This window comes from Orussus abietinus, unplaced genomic scaffold, assembly GCF_000612105.2.
Source record: "Orussus abietinus isolate OABI.00-Male unplaced genomic scaffold, Oabi_2.0 scaffold61, whole genome shotgun sequence".
In the NCBI taxonomy this organism is placed as follows: Eukaryota; Metazoa; Arthropoda; class Insecta; order Hymenoptera; family Orussidae; genus Orussus; species Orussus abietinus.
Genome location: NW_019394279.1, coordinates 71,111 through 81,890, shown reverse-complemented (window position 1 = coordinate 81,890; position 10,780 = coordinate 71,111). Strand labels below are relative to the sequence as shown.

Below are 10,780 nucleotides of genomic sequence, written 5' to 3'. Positions count from 1 at the left end.
TCGTAATTTAATGGAGCGACCCGTTGAAGAATAATTTATGCCGAGAGGCTGTAAAGCATTGGCTTAATCAAAATCGACCTTGCAAACCGGCCGGCACTGATTTTCACGGAAAGCGTACGTAATTTCAATAATTTGTTGACCGAGCAGGTTGGAAATGAATTCCTTCAATGGGATTAAAGTTCAAAAATTAAACGAGTCTTGCGAATGTTATTTTAATACAGATATGATGCTGTAGAAATATTAGATCGTGAAATATTTCACGGTAGCGATGTTCTTTTTTTTTTTTAATGTCTATGGCGAAAGGTAATTTTTTAAATATTTTTAAATCATCGCATTATTTTCTCATTTTCTGAAGACGATTGCTATCGTAATTTGAGTATTGGGTATGACGAAACAACTGATTTCATTAATCAAGTATATTGGCTAAATAATACTAATTTTCCGAAAGGTAATGTTTCGTGCAGACAGAATAATCCCGTTATTATTGTCGTCTTAGAAGGTAATAGCAAAAGCAATAGTTTTTACCTCAAATAATATATAAGAATTATGTAAATTTTCGAAAAGTTAATTCCTCCGTCCGGGAATTCTGTTTTATCTTTTGTGTAAAATTTATTTTCAGTCGCCGGAATGTTACCAACAATCAACACTTGCTCTAACCCATTTCATTAGGTTTAACAAATTCATAGTCATAAGAAAAATAAAAGATGATCTTCCTTGCAGATCGCCGATCTTCTCGTTCTCTCTTGTATATCGTACGCTCTGAGCTACAAGTTTAACTTTACACGCCCGAATGACGGCATTCATTCCGATGTGTTCGAATTACGTAGCATTCGTAACATACCAGTGAAGCTTACAAGAGACATTTCATACCTTCCGGAGGAAGATTACAACGATGACGGCATCGAGGAAAAGGGTAATTCGTTCCGCGAACAGAAAAGAGGAGGACGCAATCTGTTGCCGGTTTGTTACACTTTCAGGGAATCTCGAATAAAAGCATTCATGACGTAATATATTAACATGTTTTAAATTAATTGATCGTTCTAAGTAGGAATACCGAACTCTCTGTGAGACTAGGACCAAAAGAGTGCAACTCGATGATGCAGAGTTTGAATATCAGCCACCTCATTATCACGAAGTTTTTTGCAAAGATTTCGGCCTATCATTGGATCAAGGAAGTGTCTTCGCGTCGTCTCAACAGGTGACCTTCCATTTTTCTTTTTTAGTTTAGCACGGATTATTCGTTAACTTCTGTTATTGAAGACTCTTGATTATTTTTACGATTTCCTAACGATTTATATACACATATACCGCGTTATTATCACAGACAATTATCATATTTAATCAATGGTTTATTGGTATATAACTTTTTCAATCTATTAACTCTAATAAGATATCCGTGATTATCAGTGCAATTACTGCAAATAAGCTTTCGTTTCTTTTAATAGGATTTACTCGTATATTTATTTTAATATCTTCCTTTGATACTGTGAATATTTCTTGGGGTCATTGTTGCTGCTGAATTATTACGGGTTTCACCTGGTTTGTTTCATTCCTTATATAATATATGTATAAGAATTGCGCTAATGGTTGGTAATGATTAAAAATTGGGTGTTTAAAAGGTGATAACTTGTGTTTTTCAGAAATGCGCTCATCCTGGGTTCCACTGCGTCCAAAGGAGTAGAACTCTTTATGTAGTCAGACGTCATTGGGATAGCGATTGTTGGGAACCATTTACTAAAGAAATAGCTAGCGGTTGCGATTGCATGTGGCCAGTTTCAGTTTTAGGGGAAATCTCACCACATTACTAAATTGATCAGGAATTTACCCCTTTATATTGAGTTTGACGTATATACGACTACGATGAATGCTCGATTTTTAAGGATAAATGCGACATTAACATTTAGTATTCTACACATTGTTAAACAGTATTATGTAATTTATGTAATTATCCTCTTTTAGACAGTTAGCATTTTCAAAACAATTTAATAAATTATATTAGCACAAATGATAAATTATATCAATTTAAATAACTTTTAATTATAGTGTATTCCCAAATTGAGACAAATCGTTAATATACGACAAAGGATTCTCTTTTGACGTAACTTTACTTCAAAAAGTATCGTAATGTACAGATTACTTTTACAAAGTTTGAATTGTCTCTATTTCCACGAATTCGCCTTGTGTTTAGGCAAGAAGTGGAATCCATCAGGCACTTTTCCAAGCAGCATCTCCCTGCGATATTAAATGAAGAATTCTTGTCAAAAATTGTTAAATATCAAATATCAGGAATGTTTATAGAGTGATCTTACGAAATTTTTATCCAGTTAGCACAATTTGAACTAGCCATGAGTGTCTCCATATCATTACGCCCCGTGTAGAACGGTGGCCTCTCATTAATTCTTTGTGGTGGTTTTTCCAAAATACCAACTGGTACATATCTAACGAAAATCCAAAGAATTACGAAATTACTTATGTTTTTTCCTATGTACAATTTAAATTATCAAGCAGTTACCTATGTAAAAATGATATCCACTCTAGTAAAAATCTTCTGGTGGTTTCGACACCTCTTGTGTCAGAACCCCAATGTTCGAGGCCGTAATTCGTATATTTCTTCAGCATTTCAAATCTTTCAGTACTCGATATATCGATTAGTCTTTGCTCTTTAATTTCTGTAAATATCCATGGTTTAATTAGGGCACCTCGACCTATCGTAACTCCATACACTGCAGGATAACCTTTCCGAGCTCTCTCGTAATCATCAAAAGACAGTATGTCTCCATTGCCATACACGGGAATTGGTTTAGCTGCTTCAGCGCATTTTTCTATGTATTCCCAGTCAGCTTTCTTAGTATATCTTTGCTCACGGGATCTACCATGTACCTGTAGAAATAATATACAGTAAAAAATATAGTAACTTAATCGATCTATTTGGTACATTGTTTAAAAGTCATTTAAAGCAGAAGTATAGAAATAGTTAACAAGGAAATTTTTAACTCACAGTAATCATAGACACTCCCCAGTCACGAAATTTAGGCATCAAGTTGTGAGCGATTGGCTTGTCCATATAAACTCCTGTTCTAGTTTTAACGGTCAAGGGAATACTCAGAACTTGGCTGACGGACTTAATAACCGTTTCTAGCACATTCAATCGATTGAGCATGCCACTACCACCCCCCTGTCTGTAAATCAAGTCAATTGGACATCCTAAGTTCAAGTCAATAAAATCTACTTCAGTTTGTTCTTCCAGTAGTTCAGCACAGCGAGTTAAAACTCCAGGATTATTACCACAAAGTTGGACACCAAATATATCCTCTGACTCATGCCGTTTTACCAGAGCCCACTCCTCGTGTGCTCCTTTCAAAATTTTAGGAGCAAGAGCCATCTCACCGCATGTTACATCCGCTCCATACTCTTTGCAGATTCTCCTAAAAGGTAAGTTTCCAACTGTGGTCAGTGGACTTAACAGAATCTTATCTCTCCAGTCAATTTTTTTTTTCTCCCCAGTTCTTAGAGCAATTAAGTCATAATCCACAACTGGTCCTAATTTTGCCTCTGTGCTACTAGCGATATTCTCATCTTTGGTATCCGTGATAGGTGTAGAATCTATCTTTGGATCGTTCTCAGAACCTTCTTTATTAGAACCATTTACAATCTTGCTCTTTGCTTCCTCCTGATGCACTTTAGGCAGCATCTGAAAGTCAGAAGTCTTACTGGAATTCATCTTTTTAGAAGGATTATTTGCCTTTACAATACTTTCTGCTTTAGTAAAGTTATACTTGTGTTTCCTAAGCTTGTTTTGAAGGTCCTTCGATATTTGATTTTTAATCGATGGTGGTTTAGTCTTACTTGCAATAAATTTTTCCTCATAGATGATATTAAAACCATTGGAACTTATATGTTTAGCTCCCACTCTGCAAGCAATTCCCCTAGGACATTTTCCAGTTAAATTAAAAATATGACATTCCGCTCCGACATCAGCTGGCTTAATTTTTAAGTATTCCGCTCGATCGTGCATAAATGAACAATGTTTGTTTTCACATGTCTTATCGGCTTCATTGCTGCAAAGATCGGCAATCCATGGACATAGGTTATGTTCTCTTGGAAGTTTAAAAGGAGGAGGTCTTGCCTTATTCTGACCCCGTAATTTTTCTTTCTTGTCATCCTGCTTGAACCTTTTACTAGGAGGCTCTTCTTCGCATAACATTTCATTTTTGCTATCATTTGTTTTTACATTTATCTTTTGCTTATCATCTGCAGTTAGGCATTCCGAGCTTAATAATCTTATATGGTCCTCGATAATGAATCTAAAAATAAAAGTGCAAAATATAATGTAATGAGATATTTTACTCTCGTATAGAATGCATGTAACTATTAATCTTAACACATTGACTGTCACTCATCAACAGTGATCAGCAACCGCTTTGCAATAACACATTTGTCATTTGTTTTGACGGTCAACGTGTTAAATATAAATTAATTGATATCGGGAACAAATTTACCTCAAAGTCACCGAGTGCTTATTCTCATTGCTTATTCTCAGCGTATTACAAAAGGGAAGAAATAATAAAGTATTTTACTATATGTAAGGGTTTCTATCGTACATGAAATTAATTTAACAGCGGTGAGCCATGTGACTTCGAGGTTAGGATCTCAGTTAGTCGAGACTGGTCTCAGAAAATTATAAACACTTCCAACGATAATTTGTGAGCAATATAATAATTAATTGCTTACTCTGGCTTAACTAGACACACGCCTCGTTGCTTGTCATCGGCGTAATCAAAGGAACAGTCATCGGCACATTTGTCCCTGCAATCCGCCATCTTGGAAATGCATGGAAATGCAACAGCTATCGAACGATAGATCGTTCGTTTGAAATATCTCGATATTCGCTATACTTAACACTAAATAAAACCCCATCGTCTCGTGAAATAATCAAGACCTATTGAACTATATTTAACCTGATTTAAATTCGACGATACAATGATGAAACGAAAGATAATATCTGTGGAATATTTCGGAAGCGAGTTATGACGTTTGTAGTAACAATTTTAAATTAATTATTTTAAAAGACAGCAAAGTTTTCGAAAACTAATTTACTTTTGACTTTTTCTTCATTATAAGTTAATTCGTCTCTTAAGACTTTGAACTTTGTCATTAAGAATTTCGTCCATATTAAGGAGGTCAGTTTCCTCTTATTAACCTTATCTAAATTGCAGATGATTACACTTATACCGTTCAATAGTCGCATATGTATGTGTGTGACGTGCGAGTGTGTGTGACATGTTTCGTCGATATTAACTTCATGATAGCCAGTATCCTAAAAAGAAGCTTGTAGTGAAATAGGGTCACTATCAAGAAACGCAATTCGATGCATAGTGGTAAGATATTCTGTCTTAAATTCTCTTCCGTGAAATCACTTACGGAAAATAAAAGTAATGAATTATATTTCCACATTAACAGAACGTTACATTTATCTATCGCTGTTCACAGAATAGATATCGTAAATTTAACAACTCGAGAATTCGTGCTCTTTAATATTAAATTGTAGGATAAAAACGGACACTTAAACGTTTAAAAGTTGGCGGGTATTTGATTAACCTCTTGTACGCACGCGCATGGTCATTTTTCCGTTGGTGCGCATGCGCATGTAGTGTAGCCACTGTCGATATGTAGAAGCCAGTAGAAAAGCTGCAGTGTAGGTAAGACGTCGAGAACGAGAGGACGTTTCGACGAGTTCTTGCTGATTTCTGCCGGTCGCCAGGAGTTCAATTTTTGGAAAGGAATCCTCAAAATTGCGGTAAATAATATATGATTGTCAAGATCATTTGTTTGTGTCAATACTTTCAGAGCAAAAACATTAAAAGGATAGAGGGCACGTGTTTGCAAGGACGGGTCGTCCGATTTTCGGCGGGAATATTTTAAGAGAAAGTCACCCGCATAAAAGAGTTCATGCTATTTACCGGCTTCAAGGACTTATAAATTTACATTAGCCGACTTAGGTAGGCTCAAATTAACGCTATTAAGTGAGGTAAAGTTTTCTTTTCCTATGTGTGTGGTTTTTTTTTACCTTGGCAGGTTGGTGTGGCACTTGTACACATTTGTCTGTGATTGGTAAGTATGTTTACAGATTTGAAGGTAATGCGAGGAATACTTAATGTTCTGGCCATTCAAGGAATGGTCATTGAATCTGTGTGGTATATTCAAGCACCAAAGAGATATGTAGAGAAGTCCAGTTATAGGAAGTCAATGTTCGTGCCAGTATATGAAAGCTTTTAAAATGAATTAAAGTTTTCTGCACTGGTTCCTGATTTAATTCTGTTAATAATTAATTGGTTTACATGGGTAAATTTCAAGAGGAATTTGAAACATTCCATTCCATTATCTTTGTTGGACAACTTTTTTTTAAACATGTTTCACTAGAGCAAGTGTTATAAAAGAGATTTGGTTTAGTCTTTGTTTGCCGTAAGATAATACGTTAGTCAGAGGTTCTCATTCGATTTTGATTTATATCTGATAAGAATCTATAATTGACATGAACAGAAATAAAAATTAAGTATATATTCGTTGATGCAACAAGTGGTATTATCAGTTTCATTGAAATGATAAATAGTTTGAGGTGGAGGTTTATATTTTGAGAAATATGTGGAGAATGTTTTAAATATACTAGATTGCTTAAATCAACCAAAAGGATTCTCTCGTCTGCACGTTTTATTTTAGTCATTTTAAAATTACATTTAATGATTGAAACAACAAATTATTTTTGCAGAATAACATATTGGTCATAGAAATTGAATGTAAAATTAGACTAAAATGGGTTCCTTCTTTTTTTTATACAAGCATCGATAGCTGTGATCATGTGAATATATTATACGTTACTGCTGTGCACTACTGTGAATATATTATACGTTAAATGTGCTTTTTTAATATCTGAATTCCTATATTTTGTTTTTAGTTTTCATAGTGTTGCAGAATCTGGTCAATTTTTCAAATTATTTTTCCCTTTTGTCAAACATTTCTTGTATCATATCATATTCGCAAATAATATTATATTTACATATATTTAAATTTTACAGACGATAAAAATGGCAGAAACAGCGACTTTAGGATGGGTAGATTATTTGGTCATTGGTGTGATGCTGTGCATCAGTGCGAGTATTGGTATTTACTATAGGTTTACAGGAGGACGTCAAAAAACCGTAGAGGTAAATATGGAAATTTAATGCTTAAGTAAATCATATTTTAACATATAATCCTTGAGTGATTCTATTTTCATAGATAAGATCTTACTTTTTTTTGTAGACATTGTTAATTTCTGTACTGTAACGTTTATCAAAACTGAACATTTAATACATTGTCTGATAGTTGAATTAGAAAAATAACTTTTTCTATGGAATATTTGAATAAGGAAATTATACAAGCTGACTTTTGTAGGAATATTTTAACGCTGATAGATCAATGAGCGTTTTACCTGTTGGAATAGCTCTTGTGGTATCGTTTATGTCTGCTATTACCATATTAGGAGTGTCTGCTGAAAACTATGCGTTTGGAACGCAGTTTGTTGTTATAAACATAGCATATTTAGTAGGAATACCGATCATATGTTATGGATTCCTTCCTGTATTCTTTAAGCTCCAAGCAACCAGTGCATATGAGGCAGGTATCTATTATGTAATAAATTAATTTGTGTAATGAGTATTTATTATATTTAAGAACAACACATTAGAAATGTAATTCCCTACTAAGGTAAGTTAGTAATCAAGTCTGTTTTGATTTCAGTATTTAGAAAAACGTTTTGGTGTTGGAGCAAGATTAGTAGCAAGTTTTGCTTATTGGATTCAATTGTTCTTGTATTCTGGTATTGTTCTTTATGCACCTGCTCTGGCATTGGAGGCAACAACAGGTCTTTCCAAAAATGCAAGTATCCTGATCGTTGGACTGGTCTGTGCCTTCTACTCTGGGATTGGTGGAATAAAGGCTGTGCTAATGACCGATGTATTTCAAGGTATACTCATGTTCCTTTCTGTACTTGTTATAATCGGAACTGCAGCAAAAACTGTTGGTGGTCTCGATCAGATCTGGTACATTGCAGAGAAAGGTGGTCGTATCGAGTTTGACAGGTACTAGGAGTTCAATCTGTTCATATGTAATTACTTGAAGAGTGTTATCATGAGCCCTTTTCTGTTTTCTTTTCTGTTATAGTTATTCAATCGATCCTACAGTTCGGCATACTTGGTGGAGTCTTCTCATCGGGGGCTTATTCACCTTCTTGTCTTTATTTGGGGTGAACCAAGTCCAAATACAACGAATGATGACTGTAAAGTAAGTCTATTTTAGAAGAATATCTAAAGACATGAAATATTTCAATTCACAATAGGGTTCTTAAATAATAATTTGCATTTTCCAATGTAAATGTTGTGGGCAGAGTAACAAATCGGGCAATAAATCCTGGACATTATTCACAATGCCCGTATTTATCACTTGACTCATAACATGTATATAATAAAAAGTAAAATATTACCTTCATCGCAGTGAAAGACAACGTCTTTCTTGTATATCATAATGTGACTTTTTTTTGCAGGAGTTTGAAGGCAGCTCGATTAACACTGTGGATAAACTGGCCCATTCTGTCTTTACTTTCGATACTAACGTGTTTTTCCGGACTCGCAATTTATAGTAAATACTACAATTGCGATCCCCTGACTCAAGGCAGAATTAGCTCTATAGACCAGCTTATGCCATTATATGTAGTGGACACGATGTCCCACTTACCTGGATTACCTGGTCTGTTTATAGCAGGTAAAACGCAATAATGTACTTGCAGAAATCAGTAATCGTTTAATCTACATTTAAAGCAAAGCGCAACGCTGCTCATAATAAATTATAATAATGTCTGTTTAAACAGGTATCTTCAGCGCAGGTCTTAGTACCTTATCTGCAGGTTTGAACTCCTTAGCTGCCGTTACAATAGAAGATTATTTCAAGCCAGTCTATGAAAAATTCGCCGGCAAAGAATTCCCACCATTAAAGTTAACTCTTCTTGGAAAAGTATTTGCCTTCGTCTTTGGGCTGAGTTGCATCGCGTTAGCGTTCCTAGCTCAATATTTAGGTGATATTTTGCAGGTTGGTGAGGTTTCGTTAACTATACATTAATTGCTTTTAAAAGCCGTACATGGTATAATCATGCTTCTTAGAAATCATGGAATCGATTATTTTCTTCATGGTATCTCATTACAGGTCAGCTTGACCATCTTTGGAGTAGTAGGCGGTCCACTTTTAGGGATCTTCACTTTAGGAATGGGCTTTGAATCGGCTGGACAGTCTGGAGCGATAACAGGATTAATGACTTCTTTGGCATTTTTGTTGTGGATAGCTTTTGGGACGCCCAGGCCAACTAACGAGTTGTTGCCTCTATCCGTAGCGGGTTGCGAAATCAATGACGCAAACAGCACGTTATCAACGTAAGAATATAATTCTATAATTATTTTAATTGTGCCAACGTGCACTAAGAAATTGCAGACTTTACTGTAAAATTGTGCCGTAATTGACAGTTACGATATTTATCTGTTTTATTTTTAGACCGACATTGAGTCCTACGGACAATGAATCCTACTTCTACCTCTATCGAATCTCCTACATGTGGTATGCACCATTAGGGTTTTTAATAACGATCATCGTTGGACTGGTTGTCAGTAACTTGGTGTATCTTTGCTCGGGGCGAGAAAGAGTGGAGTGCGATCCAGATTTGTTTTTCCCCTTTGTGTCTACGCGACTCCGTCGGAAACTTCGGCTGAACACCGAGAGCAATGGTCACCAAATCCCAAGTATAGTTTTGCAGAGAAAGTACACATTTGATGATGACCACGATGTATCCCAGAGGGACCAAGTAGCGAGCACGGTGGTTTAGCGCACTTTTAAGACCTTTGTTGTCGATACTTCGTTAATGTGTATGTGCGTTTGATGCAGTTTACATTTTCACATTCCGTACTTAGAACTTAATGTTCAGTTTCGTGGAGTGTTCGGTATTTCACCGGCTAAATTTACTGGAATGGCTGTAGCAGTTACATCAGAGATCTCGCGTGCTTCTGCTTGAAGTTCATCTTAACATAAATATTTTCATTGTGATAGGTCTATCGGTACCTAATCATGTGAATTAACATATCTTGTCTTTTCCATGGCGTTCGAAAAGACAGCTCAATTAATCAGCTGCATGAGCCAATGTTTGCTGAGTAACAATTTCGTAATTTCCGAGTACTACTGTATACATTTAATTATTTATTAGTTTTATTGTAGCCCGACAATCTTTCCACATCTCTCGAGATAAAAAGGGATATGCTTTTTAAAGTCACATCCACGTGCGTAGACTTTTTACAAGCGATTGCCCGGAATGAAGCAATTGATAAGGGATTCTAGAAACATCCATCAATATCTAAGAATGTCTATGACGTTCAGAAGTCTCGAACAGAGCGCTTAGTAAAATTCTCGAATCATTTGCATCTGTAGCTAATCAATATTCGGCAATGTAAGAGCGATTAGAGTTTCGTTCTGTGTTAAAGTGCGCTTCAAATTAACAAGCGGGGTTGTTTTGGTGTATAAAAAAGATCACTATAGTGTTCTTAAGAGGATATGAAACTGGCAACTGAAGGGTCAATCGTTCATGAAACTTTTCCACGAACTGGGTGTATCGAATCGATTCAAAATTTGCAATATAAATATGGAGAGCATAAGGAAGGTTCTGAAAGTCATGAAATTTCAATTTTTTAAAAATTTGTTCGTAGATACT

At 35.4% G+C, this 10,780-nt stretch overlaps 3 protein-coding genes across 6 annotated transcripts; 2 read left to right on the top strand and 1 right to left on the bottom strand.

Moving 5' to 3' along the window:
• The first annotated feature begins 293 nt into the window (after positions 1 to 293).
• LOC105699947 lies at positions 294 to 1,808 on the top strand. Its single transcript, XM_012425401.1, has 4 exons — positions 294 to 303; positions 845 to 960; positions 1,049 to 1,198; positions 1,641 to 1,808. The coding sequence occupies exons 1-4, from the start codon at positions 294 to 296 to the stop codon at positions 1,806 to 1,808; spliced, it is 444 nt and encodes a 147-aa protein (XP_012280824.1).
• A 283-nt stretch (positions 1,809 to 2,091) lies between these two features.
• Positions 2,092 to 4,820, bottom strand: LOC105699953 (tRNA-dihydrouridine(47) synthase [NAD(P)(+)]-like). The gene is made up of 5 exons (XM_012425414.2): positions 4,732 to 4,820; positions 2,999 to 4,304; positions 2,513 to 2,880; positions 2,310 to 2,438; positions 2,092 to 2,232 (listed from the first exon to the last, which is right to left on the bottom strand). Exons 1-5 carry the CDS (start codon positions 4,818 to 4,820, stop codon positions 2,160 to 2,162), a joined length of 1,965 nt encoding a protein of 654 aa, XP_012280837.1. The 3' UTR covers positions 2,092 to 2,159.
• Positions 4,821 to 5,259: 439 nt separating this feature from the next.
• Positions 5,260 to 10,686, top strand: LOC105700018 (putative sodium-dependent multivitamin transporter). 4 transcript variants are annotated; one of them, XM_012425547.2, is made up of 10 exons: positions 5,260 to 5,999; positions 6,076 to 6,111; positions 7,074 to 7,202; positions 7,432 to 7,653; positions 7,777 to 8,117; positions 8,200 to 8,319; positions 8,579 to 8,796; positions 8,903 to 9,120; positions 9,235 to 9,458; positions 9,577 to 10,686. In XM_012425547.2, the coding sequence occupies exons 3-10, from the start codon at positions 7,083 to 7,085 to the stop codon at positions 9,902 to 9,904; spliced, it is 1,791 nt and encodes a 596-aa protein (XP_012280970.1). In that variant the 5' UTR covers positions 5,260 to 5,999; positions 6,076 to 6,111; positions 7,074 to 7,082; the 3' UTR covers positions 9,905 to 10,686. The 4 variants fall into 4 exon arrangements, with proteins under 4 accessions (XP_012280970.1, XP_012280969.1, XP_012280971.1 ...); XM_012425546.2 differs by lacking the exon at positions 6,076 to 6,111 and having other exon boundaries at positions 5,260 to 5,797; XM_012425548.2 differs by lacking the exon at positions 6,076 to 6,111.
• The last annotated feature ends 94 nt before the right edge of the window (positions 10,687 to 10,780 follow it).